Source organism: Erpetoichthys calabaricus, chromosome 8, assembly GCF_900747795.2.
Source record: "Erpetoichthys calabaricus chromosome 8, fErpCal1.3, whole genome shotgun sequence".
NCBI lineage: Eukaryota > Metazoa > Chordata > Cladistia > Polypteriformes > Polypteridae > Erpetoichthys > Erpetoichthys calabaricus.
In genome coordinates this window covers 149,345,791-149,372,969 of record NC_041401.2, presented here as the reverse complement: position 1 = coordinate 149,372,969, position 27,179 = coordinate 149,345,791, and the positions used below count along the sequence as shown (strand labels likewise).

At 32.9% G+C, this 27,179-nt stretch overlaps 1 protein-coding gene across 5 annotated transcripts in view; it reads right to left on the bottom strand.

The window, feature by feature from the left end:
- Positions 1-21,098, bottom strand: part of satb2 (SATB homeobox 2) — a 223,698-nt gene extending 202,600 nt beyond the window's left edge. For 3 of the 5 annotated variants that reach the window (XM_028807591.2, XM_028807589.2, XM_051930523.1), the window contains exons 1-2: positions 16,354-16,896; positions 281-493 (exon numbers count right to left, since the gene is read on the bottom strand). In XM_028807591.2, the coding sequence (XP_028663424.2) occupies positions 281-449 (169 nt within the window). In that variant the 5' untranslated portion in view covers positions 450-493; positions 16,354-16,896. The other 2 variants (XM_051930522.1, XM_051930521.1) reach the window with 2 other exon arrangements.
- Between the last annotated feature and the right edge of the window lie 6,081 nt (positions 21,099-27,179).

The window sequence follows — 27,179 nt, the reverse complement described above, 5'->3', positions numbered from 1 at the left end:
AACTATAACTGAAGCTCAAAATTTTGGACAAAGCCGAGAAACATAGCCAGTTTACAATAATGATGCATATTACACCCATTCAATATGAAGAACTGAGAAACCACAAAAATGAGAACCAATATTTAGTCAAAATGACAAAGAATAAGATCTTTCATATATTAATTAACCAGCTGCCTTTGCCAAGAGCAACACCTTCCTAGCTTTTCAAATGTTTCGTTTTATTTTTCAATATTTAGCAAATGATTTTCAAATAAAAAATTGTATCAGATAGACCAGTTACCTCCTAGTGCTCTGGTAGGGGCACCATTATGTCGAACTCGTATATCTGTAGGACTACCATTTTGCTCCATTCGTGCCATCTTTCCAGGTGGAGGTCCTTTCAAATCAGGACTGCAGCTTCTCCTGTCTGGGCTGTTATGTAGACCAGGACTCTCACTGTGCCTTTCCATGTTCCTCCAGTCTGCAGGGGGTGCTGCTACCAGCGTATATGGACCTACAAAATTTCATGAAAAATAATTTGTATCTATATTTGGATTCGTACAGTATATGAATAATTTCAGTTGTGAAACAAAATGTTCATAATACACATGAAGTAGCCTAAAGCACTAAATAAATTAATCAGTAACAACTTGGCGGAGAAATATTAAGTGCAACATTAAGTTGTTCAAGGGTACAAATGCAAAAATGCAAGTAATGAAACATCCAACATTCAGCACGGTTATTACTCTTGTAACAAGTTATACTGATACACAATAACACAGTAAGTTGCCTTCAAGATTTCACTTTCATGCAGTGAAATAATCGGTTCTTTTAAAACTGAACACATATTTGGCATGTAACAAGTAAGAAGAAGCAGAGAACAGCTTGCAGGAAAATTACAACTGTTTGCAATGCCATTTTTTAACTACTCTCAAGTAGTTAACATTTATGCCACCCCTAATTAAACATACATGGACCTAACACGTAATGCTTAATCTTCTGAGAGTTATATTTGAAACATTCAATCATAATTCAAAAGATGATGCTTTTACACTTGGCTGAATACATGGGAAGAGCTGCTTTTAGATTCAACATTCCAGTTACTTCCCATGCTTTAATGAGCTTCTAATGTATGCCTTTTAAGGAAACATGTCAACAATAAGTAATAGGAGCGTCTAGGAAGGAAATATAAAAAGTGTTGTGAAAAGTAGAGCAATAGCATATTGAACTCCAATTTATAGCCTTGTTATCACTGATGTTTAACTGTAGAGATAACTGGCTCCCCTCTGCCCTGTATTATGACACACTAACTGCTCATACATATATCACATGATTATGTATACATGAACAGCTCTGGTATCGAATACTTGGATCCTTTGTCTTTTTTTGCTAAAGACTTTACATTAAGTTTCTGTAGAAATAATGTTTCCTGATATCATGAAAGCTCTGGTCAAGACAGGGGATGTCATTTCAAACGCATGAAAGAAGCCAGAGTTCATGCAGAAGGGTGGAAATGGTCTTCTTCATATAGCTGACTTCACCTCTATGGACAGCATTGGCTCTGGAACCAGGTCATTAACTGGAAGCTGTCCTCCCTTCACTCTGAAGTTGCCCAAGGGATAGGCCCCAGACATGTGTGAGAATAATTGACCTAAGCTTGGTGACATACAGTAGGAATTTGCACCAATAGATCAAAGGGTTGTCTCTTTGAAATACCGAATTGCAGAGAGAGAATTTGTGTGTGTGTGTGTAAGTGTGTGTGCATCTAGGATCTGTCATGGTTGGCTGCATTTTCTGAAACTATGGATTTCATGTTTGAAAGGATACTACTTAATGACTATCTAGTCATCCTGGAAGACTTGAACTTTGCAGAGGGTTATGACAAAGATTCCTGGAGTACCTTTATCAAGGAGAACATCTAATGCACACTGTATTTTTATTGTATTTATGTGCAAGTCACTGATTACTTATAACAGACATTGTGTCAAAACTAAAGATTTCTTATTTGATTGATATGTACCAGCAGATGAAAGCTAAACAACTATTTCACCACATATACATATATAAGGGATGACTGAATCATCCAAGGGTACACTTTGGCTCTTCCATTGTTCATTATTTTCATTTACCACATGTCAAAGTCCACCGAAAGCTGGAAAGCCTTTGGGCTCTTTGTACAATAATATTTACAATACAGGAGTGTGTGATACAGATGAGAGGAAAATTAGAAGATCCATATCTGAGCTTATTGTCCTTTATGGAAAATAAATGGATTTAATTTTGCAAATTGTTGGGAAAGTGATTAGCCCAATTGGAAAATATAAGTGCCTCAGATGTTTATATGTAAGTAAGCTTTGGACAAACATAAGAATAAATACCTAACTGGGGCAATGTACAGTACCAGTATTACTGTGAGTGATGCAGAAGGCAAACCAATGGATGGGATACATAATTTGCCAGTTTTCTTACATCCCCATCCTCATCTAAGGTGTATATCTTTGAGTAGTTATTTAAAGATTAAGATCATGAATACTAGTCTAGACTACATAGGGTATCTGGCCACACACGCTAACAGAAAATGCCTGGCTCTTCAATCAAGGAAAACTTAGAAAGAGAGACATTCCTCCTCTACATACTGTATAATAAAGGTTTCTTACATATTTTGAACATGAAATGAGGATCAAGCTAAAATACTGAGTGATCAGACCTAAAGAAGTGGGAATTGAAGGTGTTTTCTTGGTGGGTACAAAACTGGCTAATACACAAGATGCAAAGACTTATGATGAGGAGAACTTTTTCAGAATTAGGTGATGTTAAAAGTAACATTCCCTCAGGGATCAGTTATGTGACTGCTGATCTTCCCAATACACATCAATGATTTGAATAGGATTATAATCACAGAGCTGGTTAGGTTTGAAGATAATACTAAACTAGGTAGAAGAGCAGATAATGCATAACCAGGTACACCATTGCAGAAAAACCTGGACAGAATATGTGCTTGAACAGATTTGTGGCAAATGATTTTTAATGTAAGTAAATGTAAGATATTACCCATAGGAAGTTAAAATGTTAGATTTGTGTACAAAACAGGAGGTTTAAAATCTGAAAGTATGCCTTATGAGAAGCACTTATGAGTCATAGTGGACTGATCACTATCTACAGGATATCAAGAAAAGTGTTCAGAAGTGATCAAAAAAGCTAAAAGGATGTTAGGTTATATAATATGTTGTGTAGTGTATAAGTCAGGGAAGGTTATGTTTAATTTATATAATTAAGTGTAATTTATATTAGTGAGGCATCACATAGAGTACTGTGTACAATTTTGGTTTCCATATTACAAAAAAGACATAGTAGTGCTACAGTAGGCCAGAGGACGGTGACTAGGCTGATTCTGGGACTGAGAGGTATGAACTTGAGGAGAGATTGAAGGAATTGAACCTTTTCAGTTTAAGTCATGGAGATTAAAAAGTGACATACCTGAAGTGTTTAAAATTATGAAAGGAGTTAGTACAGTGGATCCCAGAAGTTACTTTAAAATTAATCCTTCAACAACAACTTAGGGAAACAGTTGAAAACTTGTGAAGGACAAACACCGCACATCTATCTATTACAAAAAAAAAATCATGGAAAGCAAAAGCAAGGCTACGATACGTGATCTTCTCGGAAGACATTTAAAAGACCCGCGAGAAAAAAGAGACTTGCCATGGAGCTCTTGCGGGGACCGTAAACATGAGACTTGGTGCCAAGAGATTGTCCCAGGGCCGTCTCGCGGGGACGTGGAACATGAGATTCCTTGCAAGACACGCCCTATTTACAACAGATATCATATAAGAGCTCACCCATCAAAAAAACACTCAGTCGTGTAGTACACACAGATCATGTGCTCTCAGCATATATAAAGCGTATAAGGACAATATGGAGAATAGAGGCCCAAAGGCGTTGGAGAGAAAAAAAGGCACATAAGAGATTATGAAAGCAGTGGAATTCAAAAGGCTCAAACAAACGATGGCACGATACACATGCAGAGACAGGTACAGAATATGAAAGCAGTAAGATTTGAAAGTATTGTAGTGTCCCAGCCAGGTTGAGGGCTTTTTGGTTTTAAGTGACTAATAGGTCCGATTGAGGGAGGGCAGAGTACAGCACGGAAGACTGATAACAGGGTATTGATTGATGCGGTAAGGGGGGGCGTTGGAGAGGGTGCTAGAAAGTTGTGTTTGGGGTTAGGAAGTCGGCGATTGTTCAAGTAAAACTTTTGCGACACTTTATCATGTCAGTCGCTACAGTATCAAAGAAAAGATAGAAAAGATCTCATTACCGCAAACAAAAGGTGATTAATCATCAGAACCAAATGTAATTGAAAAAATAGCAGGACAAATTGAGGTCAGAAATAAAAGGCAAAGAGTAAACAACAAATTATTTTCACATTGGCATCATTCAATGCACAAAACGTGGATTTACACAATAATGGACCATACGCTATGAGAATCTGTGGTCCTGGAACAGTTAAAGCAACGACAAGTTAAATTTCAAAGAATACACAATTCGGTCAGGTGTATATTGATGATCACGGAGAAGCGATGCAAATTTTAACAGGCAAAAAGAAAGGTAATGTATATATTCCGCGAATAACATTACACAACAAAGGAGATCGTGATATGCCATTCATATTAAAATGTTTACAGTTTACCGTGAGAATAGCGTTTGCTATGACAATCAATAAATCATAGGGACAAACATTAGAGAATCAGAAACAATATTCACTCACGGGCAGTTATACGTTGTTTTGTCACAATGTGTCCCCAAAAAATATTGTTTTTAATGAAGCTTTAAAGTAAAGTGCAAATAATGAAATTGAAGCAATTCCAAAGAAAAAAAAATTTTTAAATTGTATATCCGATTAACCAAACACAGGGGTTGCCAACTTGTGTGGTATAGAGTTTTGGGACCTTCAAATGTAAAATATTATTTTGTAGAATATACCTGAATAGGACTGTCATGCTTGTTGAGATGAATGGCCTGTTCTTATCTCATCAGATAATGTTCTAATGTCCTCAGGGTGCAGTATACTGGAAAGAAATTTGAAGAAGATCTGGAACATGTTGCATGGAACATATTTCTTAAATGGGATCTACATGGAATATATTTCTTAGGGAATCCTTAAGGATTCTCCATGAGGACCTATTGACTTCGCTCAATTTAGGAAATTGTAGTTTGCCTTGCTCAGCTTGTTGCCTGCTCAACCCTCACAAAAAAATAAAAATTAACGAAGTGAATGTATGTGTTTTGTGTGCTCAATATATAATTTTCACCCAGTCTCTTTCCTCTTTCATTTGAAGGCAAAAAATATTGAATGAAGCAGAATGAAAAAACAAATTTCATTTAATGCTAAAACTCCCACCTGTGTTAAACTTGAATGCTGCTTTTCACTAGAGAGCTCATCACATCCAAGTCAGATGGAGAAGTCAAGAAATATATATATCAATTTAGTTCACTGGGCAATTTGGACAAGCTAGACTGATCAAGCCTGAAGAAGAACTTAGCCAAATCACTTGGGTAAGCAGTCTTGATGTTACTTGTGGGCTTTTAATGACCTTAATTAGTTGGTAACATGCTAATGCTGTTCCTAGTCACTAAACAGAGATATTAACAACAAATTTCTCCTCCTGGGGGAAAAGAGTGTAAAGCCACTTTCTCTAGTCTGCAAGTTTACAAAAGATCTATCACTAAAAGCAATAGAATAACTAACTTTAATTTCTTGTAAGTTCATATTGCAAGGTACATTTCTGTAAGTTACTAAGAAAAAACGTGATATAAAGTAAAATACTAGCACTGTTTTAAAAGTAAAAGCTATCTAATTTAAGTCAGTAATCCATATTATTAGGATTTGTTACCCTAAAATTTTATAAAATACTGTCCATCTTACAATCTCTGAGTTTTCGAAAAACAGAGCTGCCAGGGAAGAGGAAAAGAGGAAGGCCTAAGCGAAGGTTTATGGATGTGTTGAGAGAGGACATTCGGGTGATGGGTGTAACAGAGCAAGATGCAGAGGACAGAAAGATATGGAAGAAGATGAACCGCTGTGGCAACCCCTAACGGGAGCACCCGAAAGAAGAAGAAGATTTCCTGTGAAACACATAAAGTACCTAGTTAGCAAATGCCCTGTTATGGAATTAGCAAGCAGAAAAAAAACATCAACCATTTATAAAGCAAAGCAAATACAGTACACTATTTTATGCACACTCATAAACACATTGAAAATGCAAGCACATTAAACTCTTTCTTCCTGAAAATTAAAAATGTTTTGGGATTAGTTAAAGTACAGTTAGCAGTACAGCAGGAACACTACTGGTCACATGAGGGCACAATGAAAGCCAGCTGCTTCTTATTGCATTAAAAATGGCCTTTCACTTATTTTAAGTATTTTGTGGATCTGAGGTCACCAAGTATATTCATTAAAACAAGGAAGACATTTTATCTCAGTTCAGCTCAATTGATATAATCATTTTAAAGAAGATGTCAAGTCAGAGACCTATTTCTTCAAAATTCATAGTTATGTACCAAAAGGTAAATATTTGGTCATTAATCAATTCAATTGTCAAACTCACTCCTGCTAACACAGTATCACTGAATGCTCAAACTTAATCAGACAGCATTGGTGCAAGGCAGAAGCCTATTAAAGATGTTGGACCAGGGCACCACAGTGCAAATGTAAATACTGTATATGCACTTTATATCTTTTATATTACTGTATGCACTGTATCTTAGTGACCATGTGCTCTGGGCTCTGTCTAGGCAGTAAAGATGTGGCAAATCTCCAAGTGAGCCTGTTTGCACTCCCATTGCATGCACCAATGTCAGTAGTCTTATGCCCAATACCAATTCACTAGTATTATGTCATTATAATAACATCCTGTAAAAAAATGAAAAACAGAGATATGTGCTAAACAGTAGCTGCCAGTATAAACAACCTTTGCAGTCACACATCTTGGGTATAGAAAAGCAAAAAGAACAGTTTGGATTCTTATCTAATTTTAATTTTGAAAACATTTGTAATAAAATAGCTCATTATCAAATAAATGTTCAACTGACAGAGATTCTAAATGTGGGCAGCAGAAGGGTGTAATACTGACTTAAGCACCGAACATTCAAGTCGCTTAAACTTGCCTATTGAAAGACTCAGCAAAGTTCTGATTTTACTGGGCATGTGTTGAAAGAAATTTAATGTAAAGTAATGTTCATTTTCTACACTTGAAAGAAAAAATGCAGGTGTAGGTATAGAATGCTGGAACTGGACCGGTTACGTGTACCTAATGAAAATGACATGGGAGAGCAAGACTCACTAATGTCCTCAAATTAGACTGTGCAGAAGTGTTTAATAAGTCTAGTAAGATGGCTGGTTATAAAGAGACGTTATACTTAAACTGCATAACACACGTGAGACCAAATCTCAAATTTTGTGTGCAGGACACTCTACGTATTATATAAAGAAAATAACAGCCTCCATAGAAGAGATACTAGACTAATTCCAGCACTGTTAGGAATGAGCTATGTGTAAAGACCAAAAAACTTGTGTTGTATCTTAATAGGCTTGAGTAACAGAAGGTTTAGTGGAGACATGACACAAATGTTCACATTTCTTTAGTTTAATATCAGCTCTTCAAGAAGAATAGAGGGTCACAAGTAGAAAGTGGTAAAGTGTAAATTTTACATTAATCTTAAAAAATGTTTCTCCACACAAACAACTGTGGATGCATGGAATCATGAGAAGAAATGATATGCTAGCACATATAGAAGTAGAATTTGGAAACCTCATATCTCATTCCAATGTTATTTTGAAAGCATTCAGTGAATTGGAATTTTTGAGTTATATTTGTGTGAATATATCTTGTGATTATTTCAAATACATGATGTCCGAATCTTTACAAAAGCACACTTTTAGATAAATAAGAAAGATAACATTAGCAAGTGACCTATCCACCAATCACTGTTAGAAGCATAAGGAAGTACTGTATAACAGGTGTCCAGTAGTGGTAAACACGGCATTCAAATTCCCATGTCCACATACTGTATAAGGCAGCTCTGCAGAGAACAACAATCATTCAGTTTATTGTAAAATACTCATGAAACTGAGTTTCTCTTTCTTTTTTTAACATTATTGGCTTTTTCTACAGTGTATTTTCCTTTGACCAGCTTGAAATATTGCATACATCCATAAATGTAGTTAAAATAAAATCCAGAGTAACGCTAACTAAAACACAAACACTGTGCAATATATAAATACTGAAATATATTATGTATAACAGCAAGCCTGCTCAAAATTAAGTTTGGAAAATGGATGGATGGATTTATGAAACACCTGATAATGGTAATATAAACATGTAACATAATTGAACTGTTCTTCATTATTTTATCTTTAAAAGGTACTGAAACTATTCTCTAAAAGGGATTTCTCTAATGGTCCAAATTCTTGGGTTTGGCATAAGCCTGTAATTAGACATTAATATGAAATAAAGTCACTAATTACAAAATAAAGCCTTTACCTAATCCAATTTCCCATTTTTTCAGCATTTTTTCACATGATAAGAATTAACACCCAATTCCAGACTTTATTTTTAAATAATTATTACACAACTTCATTTGTAATAAAATAACTATTAGATCTCCCATCAAGCACTTCCTTCATTGGTTTATTCTATAAGGATAGTCTGAGAGATCTATTTAAATGAAGAAAAAAGTAAATATTATTAATCCATTTCTTTTTCACATTTAAATGTAAAAGTAGAGGGTGAAATATATACTTATATTGTTGCAGAATATTATGCATTATCCACAGTACAAATTACTGAAAAAGCATCTTCAGATTTGAGTTGTGTGTAAAATTACATCAATGGAAATAACAACAACATGAAAATGTATGAGTTCATTTAAAAAATAATAATAATAATTCTGAGTAAAATTTAAATGACTGGAAATCTTTCAAAACAATAATTTAACTGCATTCTATGGTAATGTATAAAATATACAAATCTCTTTTCTGCATTTTCCATTTGAATTACTTATTTAATCTCCAAATGTCCAAAGGCGAACATAAGCAACATATACAAAATTCCAATTTTGTAAAAAAATAAAACTAAAAATTCAAGAGCAAACTAATGACAAGGAAGGTTTCATGCTTACAGTGGAGATACAACAGTCATTGGGATTTTCCCATTTCTTAGATGACTCTCACATAAACAAGAAGCCGCTTAAAAGCAGTGTTTAAACGTGTGTTGTCATGATTATAAATAGAAATGTGTAACATTAAATGTCTCTGAAAGGTATTTTTGTTAAGACAGATATTAAACATTAGAATGTATTACATAAACATTAATATATTGACTTTACTGTGCCTTCAAAATACTCACTCTTGATTGTGGAACTATCATTTACTAATATTAAAGCATGCTTAGTATTTTTATATTATCAACAGTATGTATTTTTGATACCAATAGTATGCACACAAAATACATTTATTGCTCATTTGCCATTTGCTGATTTCTGGTATCATTAACTTTAATAATGGTTAAATATTATACCACATTTTAGCAAATATTTGACATACTTCATATACATTTGCTAACAATACTTTGACTGACTTTTTAGTTTCTTCTACAAATATTTCTTGAACAAACATATCTGTACTGTGGTGATTGAAAATCACAATAAACAGAAAAGCCTGTCACCAAGGCCTCAATAAGCAGTGACAAAACAAAATAGCGCATACTGACACACATATGAATTAAGTTTTCTCATGCATAAAACCAGTCTTCCAAAGATATTCAAGTAAGTTCATTGGCAGGTTCTAATAAGATGGGTAGGCAAAAGATTATGAAGAAAATCAACAGATTCCTTGAGTAACAATTGTAATATAAATGTGCCATAATCATGGCCCATATCACTTTTTTCTATATAACCATTGCAACTAACTTTAACCTTATATTCTTTATTAGTTGTATTACACCTCAAACGTTTCAAAATTTTCAACACTGTATTACCAATCTAAAACATCAACCAAATAAGGAATAGATTTAGGATGCAATTAGTTCCATTTCTTTTGTTTTTCCAACTAGAGCACAGGCAGGTCAATTGACTTGCTCATAATCATAAAGCACTAGTGGCAGGATTTGAACCCACAACATCAGAGTTTAAAGTTCAAAGCTTTAACCACCACACCACACTGCCTACCTCCACATCACACCCAAAAAATTTGCCACAAACAGTGAAAGTTAAAATATATATATATATATATATATATATATATATATATATATATATATATATATATATATATATATATATATATATATATATATCCATCCATCCATCCATCCATTTTCCAACCCGCTGAATCCGAACACAGGGTCACGGGGGTCAGCTGGAGCCAATCCCAGCCAACACAGGGCACAAGGCAGGAACCAATCCTGGGCAGGGTGCCAACCCACCGCAGATATATATATATATATATATATATATATATATATATATATATATATATATATATTAAAAACTGAAAGCATTCACTAAAGTGTTCTTTGACATTGTTTCACCATTCTAGCAACCTTGCAGTTAAGAAACCCAAAGCTAATTCAAACCATATCACTGATTGGAAAGTATTTATGTATATTCTAAAGAATTTGAGCATATGCAATTAGCTTTTAATGTTTTTTTAAAAATCGTTAATACATGCTACAATAGACAAAGTATTGTAACAAAATCAGACTCAACTGCATTAATGTATGCAAATTTCTTTCTTTTAATTATCTTTCAGCTTCAAGTAAGGCAAACTTTTGAACACGATACTTTTTGATTCATCAAAGACATATTCTAGTAAATAAATTGTTTATCCTTTACTGAGTAGCACTGCAGCCTTGAGTGTTAAATGCATGGACCGGTGAATGTGATACTCACCTAGTAAGTAGGCTAAAAGATATTGAGGTTTTGGTGAAATAGTTCAAGAAGTCTGTAAGTTGATACATTGTCTCAGAAATGTTTGCAAAACATAATTTTAAAAATGGAAACATATTTATTGTGCCTCTAAGTGCAGTACTGATTAAACTGTTATGAGAAAGTTAATCTAAGTCTACAAGTGGTTAACTTTGATAGTGACATGATAATCTGATCTAAAGCATATCCTTCCCTGCCTTGAAAACTACAAGTGTCCAAATTGATTAATGCTTTAACAAAACATTTCACAGAGAGTCTTAATTTTTAAGTAAAAAGCAGTGGCAGGAAAGCAAATTTGCAAGCAAAGTAAATGAAACATCTCAACCATCTTCAGTAGAAAAGTTAACATCATTGACCATTTCAACATAAACATACTGTAATACCATGAGCTGCAGGGTTGAATATGGGAAAAGCACTGTAAATTACTTTGAGAGTGCAGCTTTATATCCTGTATGATTCTTAATACGTTATACTGAATGTTCTTCTAATATCTAGTAAGATTTTAAATTATCAAGATCAGAAACACAAAATTGTGACATGATTTGTGGACATTGACTGGGAATAATATCAGCATATTCAGCTTCCAAGAGAATGATTCTAAACAGATAGTTGTTTCATAATTTTAAAAATAGATAAGCTAAAATTACCAACAAATATGATTCAGACTGGCCCTAACATAAAAAGTATCATAGTCTACATGAATGAAGTTGTGGTGAAAAGAAAAAGTTTATTTAAAGTTCCAGAGAAACATTACTGTTCATGATACACCTTAACAAGGAAACCAGTCTGTGGTTGAAGATGTGAAGTGTTATCAGTATAGATCAGTTTTATCTTACAAACAAATCATTTAAGTTTACGTAGATGGAAAAATAAAAATCCTTTCTACACGTATTCCATTATGAATTTTCATTTACTAATGCATTGCATGTTACCCTTCAGAAATGGCAGTACTCTTTCTCAAGTCTCAATGTTTTTTTTTTTAACTCACGCCATCATTTTGAAATGCTTAAACCTTTAACAATCTGTCATCTATTTGCCTCCGGCTGCATTATAGCTAGGTAGGGACTGATTGCAGGTAATGCTCCTGCTCAGCAAGACAATGGCAAGCAAGGCCCTTTCAATCAAGGTGCTTTCATGCAGGCTGATTCAACGAACTGCTGTAATAGCACTCATTGAGGACGAAATTCACTAAGAATTACTACTCATCTTTACCAGTGATTAAAATTTTGAAATCACATATACAGTAATTGTAGTATATGAAACACACCCACTCAAAGTATTCTACTCATGAAGCAAGATGTATGAGGGTACAGTTTGTCTGTTTTGCTTAAGTTTGTAATGTAAAATATAGCTTGACTTAAATGATGCTTAACTACTCAGAAAATTATCACATAAATGAACATATATTAATATTTATATTCTATACAAACATCCCATTTTTTAATACAGTACATGTCATTTATCAATATAGTTCTAACAACCTGTATTTTACAGTTTCTAAGCCATTCTAAAAAGTTGCTTATTTTTATGTCTTTGTATAAATTTAAGAGATATATTTTCAAATTACTGAGTTTTTAAACAATTTTACTTTAGTCGGTTTAACAATTCATTGCTCATTTTATATACGCATCATATAATGGTTAATATGAAATTATAATAAGTATTAGTGGAAATATAGGTACAGTACACTTCCCAATGTATGCACTTTCTATAAAGAATACATAAAGATTAAAGAAGAGAATCTAATAAATCTGTTGTACATTTTTCAAAATCAAAAGTACAAGATAAGAAGTAAGCTTTAATATCTGAGAAAATATTTATGTAACAAAATGTATATAAAAAACTAATTTTTCCATCATTTCCAGAACATATGTTAACAGCAAAATAAAGTTTTTTTGCTACGCTTTTTAAATAAGTTTCCAGTGTAAAAGCTATAAAAACATATGCTTCAATCAATTAATATAATTGCATTTTACATTTTTTCAGAAGCATACTGAAAGATTAATACCATTTAAAAATTTTAAAATGTGTAAATACAAATCACTCAACTAAAAATTGAATAAGAAGAGAGGAATCCCTCTGGATGTATCATAGCATGCAAACTCATAAGCATGGAGCTTAGTAGTTATTTAGAACTTAATGTACTTGTGTGTTCTTGATAACAGCAATATAGTTCTAAACAAACTACTAATTTCAATCAGAATTTAGAATATTATTACTCCTCAGAATCAGCAATAAATTAAATTATTCTCGGTTTTTAGCTTAAAAACCAATGATTTGATTTTTATTTTTTGCTATTTTGATTTTTTTAAAATTAATCCATATATCTAATTGTTTTTTTCTATTCTTATACAGTAAGTAAGTTTACTGAAGTCCAGAGCTTAGAAAATATGGAGTTAAATTGAGTATGAAAAAAATGTCCATCTTGCTCTTCGGAATTCATTTTCTGGTAAGACATATAAGTTTGCAGATTGATATTACATTAATAGATATTTTGTCCATTTATTATGTTCTTGTTCATAAATTATTAAAACTAAATGTCCTAAGATTATGAATTTTAAGAATATTAAACCTTGTTCAAACATAAAATATAGATTTATAGGATAATTGATTACATAAAAATATATATGTATATAACTAAATATTTTTTAATCATCAATAAGAAGAAGTCTTTATTGTCATCTTTATGAAGCACTTTTATTTAAGCTTTAAAGCAATTTAATCTATAACACAGGTATGTCAAGCCAGGTTCCTCTCTGTTGCACAGCTGCAGAAATATAACAAACATCTATAATCTTCAACCTTTTGGACCAGTAGCAAAAATATTCAGTGGCTTAAAAGAAAGTAAATGAAGGCCAGAGCTTCATGAAATATTGACATCTAAGACTCACATTAATAACTCGAAAGCCTAACTTTGGAGCAGACTTTATGGAAGATGGCTGTCTAAAAACACAGCAAAAAGACAGTTTCCAGAAAAGCTTATCCAAGGACTGCTTCTCTAGCACTGCGTCCATATGGTTCACATTGCAAAACCATTGGTAAGAGTAACAAATCTGATTTGTATAATGTGTCTGTTGACGCTGTGGGTTTCTTGGTGACATATAGCCCAAATTAAATGGAAATGGTTCTTACTGCAGGAAAGTGTGTTGGTCTGCTTGAGCAAGAAATGCAACGACCCTAAAAAAGTTTTTACACCTAAATATTTTCAAGCAAACCTTACTTTGGAAATTATATGTTGTTGATTTTTAACATTTTTTTCTATGTATTGATTTTGTTTTAAAAATAATTTCAATGCCTTATTTTGTTTATAAAAAATCACTTTGTGTTCAGACTATACATATTTTATTCAAACCATGATGCTATTTTTAAAAAAATGACACAGAACACAAACTATAGTTTCAGAAATTATTTTCAAATGAAGCTTTAAGAATTAATTCTTACCCTGAAATAAATGCTACAAATTTTAATTATCATCATACCAAATAACTATTTGTCTATAACGTTCACTTATTTTCTATCTTTTTTGATAATGAGATTATGTAATACCAAGTGACAAGACGATTCCTGTCTGTTAACACCAAAACTAAAATATAACACAAAGTTTTCTCTTGTTTCAGAAAACTGTCAGAATACTAAATATTTATATATAGCATATCCTGAAAATTTAAAAGTATCTGATCAGAAGCTCATTGACGAACTTTGCCACGAGTACTAAATATGCCAAAACTGATTTTAGCGGTTGCAGTATGCTATGCGTAATGTTTTAGATATTCTAAAAGGTGTAAGAATTTGAATGTTTAAATTGCGTTTGCATAACTTGCGATGTCCCCTGTACCGTTGCAAATAAAGCAGCGACCTGTATAAATAGCAGATTTATATCAAAGCTTTGCGTTCGAGATACAGTTTAAATTCCAACTTAAAAATCAAACGAACTGAAGGAGCATCGCAAGCTTATGTCCTGTGTTATTCGACAAATTATGAATTTAAATTGCTTTTTTTAAACAACTATAAATGCACTGATTACAAGAACTCTTCACAGGTAAAGAATACATATGAACTAGATCTCATCTAATCTGTTATTGCGTGACTAAAATGTTTTACCTGTATTGCTAGTATATGTTTTTCAACAGCAGAAAAATGTCTAAAATGAGTAACATATTTATAAATTATTTATATTAGATGTAATTTGCTAATGTAAACAGGTGTCCTGGTTGTCCACATTACCTTGAATCAGTTTAGAATCCTTGTCCTACTTTGCATATCTGGAGAATGGAAGTGAAGTCCTCTAAGATAGATAGATAGATAGATAGATAGATAGATAGATAGATAGATAGATAGATAGATAGATAGATAGATAGATAGATAGATAGATAGATAGATAGATAGATAGATAGATAAGCAACTGTGTAAAGTTACTGTAAACAATTTTACACGTGTTTCCGTGTCAACAAAATAAAGCAATCGGTACTGAAAGAAAGTAAGTAAAAACAGACCGATTAGCAGCAAGCTGCTCATTTAGATTATGTGTCAAAACGTAAAGATTAAGGAAAAAATTATTTCAGTGTCTTTTTTGAAGAGCCATTGATTGTCACTGTAATCACATCCCATGTGTTGTATTACGCGTATTTCATAGTGAAAATGATCACATAAAGTTAAAAAAAAAACAAATAACAGTACAATGAAATGTTCTGTAAGTGATCATGCTAGTCATACCAGTCATACTACAGATTATCACTTAATAAAATATTTAAATCGTTACTGTGTGCGTTGCACTGGAGCCCTGACTGGAACTGCCTTTTGTAATAAATTGCTGGTATAGGCTTCGCTGAACTCGGAGGATTTGACTTTGTTATGTTATGCATCATCTAGAAAATGTCTACACGTGTAAGTTTTCTTTATTATTATATATATATATGTCCTTCCTCGATTTAGAAAATGTAAGGATTAAATGTTACTGTATAGATTTAAAATGCTCGAAAGAACTCTTAAATTAACATTAACGCCCATTTAAAACAGCTAATATTATAATGTAATGGCTCTGTTATGAAGCACAATATAGAAAACATTTTATTTCCTACTTAAGGAGAACTTACTTTTCAAAAAGACTGACACCATTAAATAAAAACTTTTTTGTAACTTTACAGAATTAATAAAAATAAAGTTTACCGTTTGAAAGGAGCCTATGGGGAAATGTGAATTACACCCCTTTAAAAATATATTTAGAGAACATCCTTATGGTCCACTTTCATATTTAATAGACATATTTGCAGATATTAAAAACTCGTCAGTATTCTTGTTTATAGTCCTCTTAAATTAAGTCTTGCCACTTTATACTTTTCTTTCTAATAGCTGCATGCTTAACGATGCCCAGAGCGCTGAGTTACTTACTGTTCACGGAGTGTCTGAATCTCGGCTGGCCAGGCAAGAGGCTTTGTCCATGGATCAAAAGTAACGAATCCAGGGCTGAAAGTTAGTTCAGTTGAGTGCCGGCAGGTTGGACAAGGAGCTGTGCGGAGCTCTCTGATAAACACACAAACAGATAGACAGATGACAGATAAGTGAGTGCTGAAATCCCTCTTCTGGCCAGTCGCGCCGTACATACAGATGGGACGCAGTCTGCTTCCGTACAGAGCGCTTATTGTACTGGCCACGAAATGATAAAAGAAAAATATAAAACAAAACAAAAACAAAGCAAAAAAGAAAAAAAAACAGTAAAACAGCCGCACCCTGGTCAGCAATGCTGGCGCAAAAAAATCGAGCCTGCAGCCAATAATAATCTTCACCTTTACAGGAAAAGAACAGAGTTAAACAATACGGTGATGATTAGGAATGTAAAAACGACACAATTACATTTTTGCCTTTTTCTTCTAGTGTCACTCTCTCTAAGTTAGCTTTAAATACCGTGGCGAAAATTAGCGAAAATGAAAAATATAACAAACCGAAAAGTGAACAAAGTCTTGCTCCTTAATATGTCACCTTCAATCTTTTCTTGCCACGGCGCCCAGAGTGACAGACAGCAAAATCAGAAAGGGAGTGCGCGTGAGAGAGAGAGAGAGAGAGAGAGAGAGAGAGAGAGAGAGAGAGAGAGAGAGAGAGAGAGAGAGTAGGAGAGGGAGGGAGGAGAGAGAGCGGCGAAAGGGGAAGACGGCGTTTATAATTATTAGTTACGTGTTGAGTCATCAGCAAAGCCAGGTTGGAGGATATGATTTTTAAAGTTTGATGCAGCGTTCTAGAGTTTTTAAAAAGGCTATCGCACTGTTTATATTTCTGCCATAGTTCATAGTAACTCCCGTTTAATTGTTTACAGAAAAGAAGCTAAAACTGAACGCATATAGTCCAGGAAAAATACTTGATAAAATTAAATGTATGTTTTGGGATATGAGGCCGTACTCAAAATAGTGGTAATAAACTTTTTTCTAAAATATATATTTTTTAAAATACTTAAGAGATTTAAACATATTACCATTGCATTAACAATTTGTACTTGGCCCACCACATCTTACTCTCCTGACTGTATGGCAAATGTGTATGAAGCAGTGTCAGAAAGTAAAAGTTCTCGAGCTCTCGTAGACTTTAGTTTTGTTTTTTATAAGGTTTCTTTTGTTAATAAGTAATGGTAAGGGGTGCGATTGCACCCGCTTTTCTCTCACCCTGCTGATTCGACTGTTTTATTAGATGTCTTGTATAAATAAAACAAGTGCCCTGTCAGGTAAAATTAGTTAATAATAAACTGCATTCTTGATAGACAGATGCCATTGGCTTTTAATAATTTATGAGACTATTACTGTGTGGTTGTTAAATTTCTCGGGGGGGGGGGGGGGTATGTGTGGGAGAGACAGAGAGAGGGTGTGTGAGAGATAGAGATTGTACAAATAATGGCTGCTCATTAATATTTTATTATAGAAATTATCTGTATTTCTTTTTGCCCTGATACAAAAGCACATTCAAATACTTATATCTGCTGCACTGCCTTCATTTTTGGTTATTATTAAACTTGATGAAAGAAACGCAAAATTGGTGATTCTGAACAGGCGTTAATAATAACTGCAGAAAGGGTCAGCTGAGGATTTCTCCTTTTTATATTGCGAAACTAAAATAATTAACGAAACAGCAACAACTTAAACGTGTCCACAGATGTGTTTTGTTCAGGAAAACTAGGCTATAATAAATAAACAATAATGCTTGAAAAAAAAAAACAAAAAAAAAATCAAAAAGGGTTAAAGCCTTTTTAGAGTAACTGCAAAACAACAAACTACAATAAGTCCATCTCTCTATCTAGTTATTACTTTTGACAAATACAGCAAGAACAAGAGAAGTTAAACAATCTCTTCCTTTAAAGCATTGAAGTGCATGGTGTAAAGATTGATTTAGAAGAGAAGGGGTCAAATAAACCTTTAACAAAAAGGTTTATCAGGATGTGATTCGCAATGTAACTTTAGTGTCATAGTTTTTTAATTGCGACTTAAATGAAAAGTAAGGAAAACGCCGATTTCATATTGGAATTAAAGAGGAAAATATGCGGTAACATTGAGTATACAATTCCGTGATTGGATAATAACTCAGTTCTTTTTGTAAAAAAAAACTTTAAAGGAATATCAAAGAAGGTGAATTATTTAACTTACAATTGAATCAAAATTGCACGTTAACGGAAAGAATCGACCCTGGGAAATGCTTCTTGTGTAGTTGTGAGGATCTCCTTTAAGCAAGTGCTGACTGTATGGTGGCGCCAATGTGCTATAAGGAAGTAGTAAAAAAAAACCAAACGATATATATTTTGGAAATCAGAAATACTAGAAAATTGGCAGTAGACACGCTAAATAATATATACAATGAGAAACTATCGTAAGCTGTCTGGGCGAAGCAACATGGTTTCTTATCTTGTGGTAATAATAAAACCGATGACATTCAAAAAGGTGCAGCGCGCTGTCAAGAAGAGGCTAGTTTTATTTAGAAAAAGGTAAGCACTTCCAGTGTACTACCTTGAAATGACTGGTCAATAAGCGTTCGTAAGATCTTGAACATTTGCTTAATTCTAGAGTCTAACAAGGCTAGAACCGTCGTACAATGTTGACATTTTTTCTCTTATTGAATGTTTGTCATTTTTAAATAATACATAAGGCTAGAGTGACCTGGCCACTTTGCCTTAAAATTAGACAAGATGCCTAGTTGGCTGAACATTGAATTCGGTGTTAATTACTTCTCGGCAGTTAAATATTTTTTACTTTTACTAAAACATGTCGACGTGTCGATTTTTAGTAAGATTTTTAGTTAGACATTTTTTATTGAAACATTACATTGGTGCTTAATATTAGCATTTATTTTTTTATTAATATGATATTATTCTTTAACAATTTGGTATTTTTGGAAATTGCCTCCTAATTCATAATCATAAAATAAAGTGCAACTTCCAAAAACTTATCATTGAAATTCTAAATTAATTGTATCTTACCTTATGGTCAAGGACGCGTACTGTATAAAATTGGTCAATAATATGTGTAATGTGCAATAGCCAGCCCTGGTAGTGTTTTATGAGATTAGTGGTAAAGCCTGAGGTCTGCTCGAGTTGTGAGCTTCAAATTGTACTGAGACAGATTTTGCACTTTGTCTGCTATCCTGATTCGTCGCTATTATTATACAGCGGATGATGCCGATCTGGAGATATTTATACAATCCGGGCCATTAATAAGAAGCTCTTTACTCCTCATTTTCATGCCGATTTCCACTCATCTGCTGTACCCTTTTCTCTGAATATAGTAAACATGCTCGTTTATGTAGGTTTTGTTTTCCTCGTATTTTCATTGTAAATTTGGCGTTAGAAGTACACATATATGTCTACTACATAATCAGAGATGCAGTTCGTGAAAATATATTTAGATAATACTAAGCAAGTAAACAATCACGAACTATAGATACTGTGCAAACTCGATTTACTTTTAGATAACTGGAGACATTACAACGATGCCATGTGGTTAACAAAAATAGCAATGGGTTATTCATGTCAGTTTTCTTAATGGTTTAAAATCTTTACTTAAATAGCACTGGGCATGGAACCTGTAATTTGTTACACCTACATTTAACCTTTTGACATCCCCATCAAAGAGCTGAACTCCTTCACGTAAATGATGAAAAATATGGCGTAATATAAAGTCTGTTTCAAATGATCATTATTTGTGATATCTTGTAATCCTAATATAGCTTTTCCTGTTGCTACGCGTTATTGATTTATACATTTACAATTGGCATATACAATAATTAGTATTGTTTTCTTATTTTAGACATTTCTGCAGACTTAGAAGATAAACTTATCACAAGAAGGTAATTGTTATTTTGCCATGCCACCTGCAATCCTTCCTTAAAATCACTTGGACGTATGTGCAGGTATAAGTCGTTTTCCAGATCAATAATTTACTGTGAAAACCGAACGCAGAAGAGCATTTTTGAACTTACTGAAAGTTATTAATACTGTCCCTGAACTTACTTTAGAAAATTGTGCTTTCACAAATCAAAGGATTATTTCTCAGCCCAATGTGATCATTCAGCTAAGAACTGTTCTCCCTGGATATTGACATCTGAGATTTTTTCACATAGTTTAGAAGTCAATGTCATAAAACAGTATCTAATAGTTACCGAAGTTATATTCGGAGGTGTATTGCATTTCATGTAATAAAATAACTGAAAATTGAAATGAATTCTGAAGTTTCCTCAGTGTCCTTCCTTACCAGTCATTACAAATGCTGCGCATGTTCTCCTGCAGTGAATCTCGACAAATTAATCAGATTAATTTCAAACTACTCAGACACACAGACAGAGACAGACAGACAGATGGATAGATAGATAGATTTATTCTATTTTCTAATATAAGAAGAGCATAGTAATGGCATTTTAAACTTCCTTGACGCATAATTCTATAGTTTAATTAGTGTTAGAATCAACTAAGCACTTTTACAAAAGTTTTTAAAGTGTTTCAGTAAATTATATGACATGTTTCAGGTTTTCTGCAAAAACTGTAATCTTTGTAGTGGCAGCATTACTCACCTGTTACTGCATTTGTTGTACAAATCCGATTTAATAGTTGACATCTATGATAAACATCGAGGAATGTGTTTTAAAACCACTGCAGATTTATTACTGTAATATGGGTGAAACAGCAACTTACTGACTTAAAAAATCAAGAGACAGGCGGAATAACAAATGTAAGACGATACAATGGTCCGTAGAAGCGCAGACATTTGAAGTACAGCCTGTGATACATCCGGTTAAAGGGAACATTTGCAAATGTAATAATCGTTTCTCTTTTGCTCGTTCATTCTGTTTTAATACAGGTGCTGCAGTGATTTTACACAGAGCTCTACTAGGCGGCTCATTTCCATGCAAGGAGTGAATGGAATAATTTAAAAGAAAGGATGCATCTGGACAACATCAATCTGGTACGAGATTAATAGCTTTCCAGCTGATGATGGTAGAATTTCACCGAAATAGGAACACGTATCTGATTTAGACGGATGCCCGTAACGAAAACGTCAAGATATTTTTTCCAGCATATTAGCATATAAATACGCATGTTGTTTTTACCCACCATCAATCATGTGTCTTCCGTAAAAAGTCGCTCAGCGTCCGATTTGCTATGCGACTCTCATCTCAACCGGCAACACAACTTGAAAAGTTCCTCGAAGGGTTTTTTTTTTTTTTTGTGACAGCGCGACCTTGTGGCAATTTTAAAAAATACACAAGAATACATCGTTTCTTGTGTTAAATCTACATTTAATGTTGATCAATTTTATTATTTTCTTTCTTTTCTATTTGTCGCTGAATATGACAAAATCATGTGCGTAAACTGTCCTTCCTTCATTACTCGCTTCTTTATGTAACGTTTATCCTGACAGTTCAACGGACCTTTGCTGGACAGCCCTTTGATTTAAACTGCTGAAGTCAACATTATTTAAATAAAACATCTTTCATTATTTTTTTTTCGATCAGTCCCAAAATAATATCACACAGAAAAAGGGAAAGGAAAAAAGTTTAAATACAAATACGCTCCAAAAAGTTGTACATTATGTCAACCACATAGAGAATATATTTTTCATATTCTGAATTAACCAGATAAGCAAATAGATAGATAGATAGATAGATAGATAGATAGATAGATAGATAGATAGATAGATAGATAGATAGATAGATAGATAGATAGATAGATAGATAGATAGATAGATAGATTTCGCTTCGATATACTATTTGGCACTTTTTGTAATCTGAGGGTCAAGTCATATCTCAGATGTCTTGAATGAAAGCTTTAAATAACCCCACATATTTTAGGAAACAGAATAAAATAAATACTATATAAAAAGAGGTATTCGAGTTTTTGGTTATACCAATTATTTAATAATCTACGTGAGAACATAATCGAAATTAGAGCGTTTTTCGTTTCATTAGGTGCTTCGACACAGAGTACGTGCTGACCGTATTGTGAAATTTGTGACATTATTAATAGGAGAAAGTTGAAGAACTGTGTTATAGTTGATACGAACAAACAACTATCAGATAAAAGTTAATTATATACAGTAATTTAATACTGCATATGACTTTGTCTTTAATGAAATGTCAGTATAGCAAATTATACATTCCTGTCATTTTAAATACAAACGATACCTTGTTTTATGATTTAGCAGTGCTTTGGCTAATTTAGGCTTATTCTACGGTAATTCGAATGTTTCGGTAGCGTATGTCGAAATACAGCAAAACACAAATTGAACCAAAGTTCCAGTGTCCTGCAATTCATTACTTTCCTTTCACGTATTAGGCGTATATTGTACATTGTTTATATTTTGGAAGGAATTATAATGATTAAAATATGGTTTTCCTATTTCGTACACTTATTCTTATTTATGAGAGCCTTATGAGTAAATAAATGTTATGATTTTTAAAAGTTATTTTGAAGTGTAAAAGCATCTTATACTCCTCGAATACTTGCACTGAATGAAATGCCATATATATAAAATGGATGGATAGAGTAGTCTACATGTATTTGCTCTTTAGTAAACGTATATTTAAAAAAAAAAACTGCATATTTGAAAGGTTTGAAGAAAGACATCCTTTTTAAAACGCTCTGAAGAAAAATGCAAAGATAAGCACGTACGATTTTGTAGACATTGCAGCATTTACTTAATTTATTAATTAATTTAGCTTATTTACTCACTTATTTAGTTGGTTAGCTATACTTACTTGGTATCAGACATATAATTAGATCTCGATCAGATAACATAAAAATTAATTGTATTTTTTGTTCATTTTTGAACAGTTATGTCTCACGCTGAGTAACTGTTACTAACATAAAAATGTATTAAATTATTCAATGTATAATGAATTTAATTATGAATATATAGACCAGAGAATCGTTGGTATGAAGAGCATGTTTTCGGCGCTTTGCAGGTCTTAAACTATTCCTTGCAATAATCCTGTTCTAAAGCAAATTGCTTTAAAGTGCACAGTGACCTTACAACTTCAGCCTTGAACTTATGTAGGCCTGCTAAGATCTTTATTTACATTAAGTCGCTCAGTTCCACGTAGATTGTATAAATTATGCTTAAATATAAAATGTTTCTTATTATTTATACAACGCAATAGAATAAATTCATCATTTAAATTCGATTTAGAAAGTCACATATTTAAAAAACATTCTCCTGTCCTGTGACATGATTTTATTATTGGGTATATTAACAGGTAATGGTTAACTACTTAATTGCTCATAAATAAATAATGTAACCTTGGCAAAAGAAAAAAAAATCTGTAAAGAGTAACGAATTGTCTTAGTATTAAATAGTTAATATAAAACGCTTAACACTAGCAATAAATTGTCTTATCTCAACAATATTATAAAATGAAAACGTGCAAAAAACTATTGCAAGCGCAATAAGGTAAAAAGAATAGCAAGTACATCTCATAAAAGATGTATCACGTTACTTTTAGTTTAACATTGTACGGTGGGGGTACATATGTGTAGATCTTTAGAATTGTGACTGCATTGGCAAATAATTTTTCATGTCCTTGTAACTTGAGAAATCAGCGCATTTTGGTGCTAATTTATGTTTTCGATGGAAATCACGTTCGGAAAGCCCGCAGTGCTAGGCTGATGAAGTGCTAATATTTTAAAGACTATCAGTCACCTGTCCCTTTAATGGAATGCACTATATATTTTATGGTAGTGTTACTTAATATTCTTTACACAGTTCCCACCCCCTGTATGTCTGTAATTTATAATCGCACATATCCATTCAGAAGCGTGTGTGTTGGCCTGTCAACAGAAAAAAACTTTCCAAATTGATAGGTTATTTGAAAAAAAGTAACGAAGGAACAGAATTCTCATTAAAAAATTGCGATCAACGCATGCTTTTATAACTATTTATTGGAAGTTTTAAATCTAAGAAATATTCATTGAATTTCTAAGATTAAATAATCTGAATAAAATATTAAACTGTATTTGATTTAAATTCTATCAGATGTTGTTCAGTTTATACATTTTTCTTAGTAACATTACTTAGGTCGTGATGGGTGTGCCAGACTCGTCTAATTGACATGCTAGTTTTAGTGTTTTGAAGGGTATTAATCAAAATCAGAAATATAAAGTCTAATTTAACATTTTAGCTTAAGTATAGCTTCTCTTGAAAGTAAAGATTAATCTGTGTTTTAAAACGATGCATGAAAGTAAAGCGGCAGGAGGTGCATATAAGGCTCGTCTCTTAATTGCACCCATGCTGGGCACACAACTCCACTTCCATTATTGTGCCTTCGTTCATTTTTTTCATGAACAACTTAATCGCATAATAGTTTCTTTCTTAACTCTATTTTTATTGTCTTCACCTGACTGATGCACGCAGCTGTAATGCTAACTCCTTTATTAAGCCATTTTTTTTCGCATAGTCCTGTGTTAAGTGGACATCTTCCATTATACAAAGTGCGTTTCAGAGAAAGGAGAAGTGAGATTAGAAAATATTGATAAAATTAGTGTTTTTCCTTCTCTAATTATCAACATGCGCGTTTTGAAATGGGGTTCCTTAAATGGCAGAAAGTTCAAAATATGAGTTTTTTTTGTCGGTTTTAGCAGTAAGAAAAGATAGATAGATAGATAGATAGATAGATAGATAGATAGATAGATAGATAGATAGATAGATAGATAGATAGATAGATAGATAAGTTTACAGAAATATTTTATTAACATGAGTAGTGTTTTATTTAGTGAGTACTATGGGCACTTCTGTTTTGATCAACTATCGAAGGAATAGTGAAGAAAACGAAATTAAGTTTCAAGACTGAGAATGACTGGGTAATGTATATCTAAATACTGTATATGAATGGTATAATATAGTTTATCTGGTTATTTCGTTGAAGTAACTTTGCATTGAATCAATAGGCACTAGGTTTATTCTTCCTTAAACACGAGAAATTAACATGTTAACATGACAGCTTATATTAAATGATTAATTTTATTTTCCCCGGCATAATTAAAAATAATACTGGAATATCGTTTTTCGTGTTCTTTATACCATGCGTCGGATTTAGTGAAAACAAGGAACAAACTAAAAGACAAATTAATCGATAAGGGAAAAAGTAGGAAATGTAATATTCAAAACTACTTTGGAAACATCCCCACCCCCACCAGCGTTCATTTGAAATTAAAGACGTCTGAACAACCAGAGAGAAAAAATGTAAGCTGTTTAAATGAGTACTCTGCATTTTGTCATCGCAGTGAAATATTTGACAGTTGGAATTATCTGTAAATACTTCATTAGCTCGAATAAATTATTCTTGTCAAGCACAGGAATCACTTTTGGCAAGATTTACAAATGATAATGTAAATAAAATAAGAGAGAGCGAACATTTTGGGGAAATATAAAGGAGAAATTTACAGAGTTTGGTCAATCCAGACAAAAAAGGGTGTGTGTGGTTATGCGTGCAGAAGGCGACAAAGAATAAGTAACTGTTTTGACCTGTGAGCCAGTTGTAAGGCGCAATCCTGTGTTCTGTAAAATAGTGACTGATTTTTTAAAAAAGAAAAGTTATTAATTGTCAGTAAGTGCAGATAATTATTTGGTAGAATTTGGCATACGCTCAGTATAATCAGATATAAAACACTTTGACCCAAAAACCTTTCGCTACGTTTAGCGTTATTATGGCAAATTGTAATTTACTAGTTTTATTCATTGAATTTTACTTGCATGTTTGATCATTTATTTTCACGTTTTAAATTGTAGGTTAAAATATTGCATTAGGCTAGGCTAATAATTTTATGTAATAAATCTGAATCTTCAGTATTGTGCTGTGTTAGTGTCTTCTTGTCTTGAATTTGTTAAAAAAAAATACAAGAAGACAGCACGAGGGCCATGGTTAGTTTTATTCACTTTTTTGGATATTATGTAATTAATGCAAAATTATTAAAATGTGTCTTAATTTTCCCAACACCTTGAGATTTATTTTCAGTTTGATAGAAAACGTTATACATGAAGCTATTAACATTATCAAAACCTTGGAACCATATAGAGATGTTCTGAGAAACTATGGTGAAATACAGTAATATCTCTCTGCTGTCTTCTCAAAGACAGTCTAAAACGTTGTGGTATCGTTATCGAAATAATCTCAAAACCACTGCAATCCCAAAGTAGGCTGCATTTTAGAGCATGTATAATTATATAAAGCGATTATTTAAATAGTGAAAGTACATGCCATATTAGTGTCACAATACATTCTGTCGTTTTTGCATACCAATTTTTTTAGCAGGAGAATGGAATTAAATAGCTTTATTGTATTAGTATAAAAATCAGAAAAATACGTTTTTAAGATATTTGAACATTCAGCGTTGAACCCTGGGGTTTTATTTTGTGTCCTTTGAAGAGTTTTCAGCGATCCTGAAAGCGGGCTTATTTGGTTTACCAAATGGAGTAGTACAGTACACGCAAATTAAACCTGCTTTTTAAATTTGATTTTTGATGTTGATTGTAAGGACGATGTAATTTAATATCATAACATTCACATGTGTATCAAGATGAGTGTTTTACGAGGGGTATGTAAAATGCATAGAATAGTAAAAGATTCGGAACTTTACAGACGGATGCTAAAGGCTAATTTAAATTATCGTTGAGAAGAAAAGCGATGGCATCATTTACAACAACCAAGACGCTCCTAAAGAGCAGGACTAGGGAGCTTGTCGGACAGGCTCAGGTCAC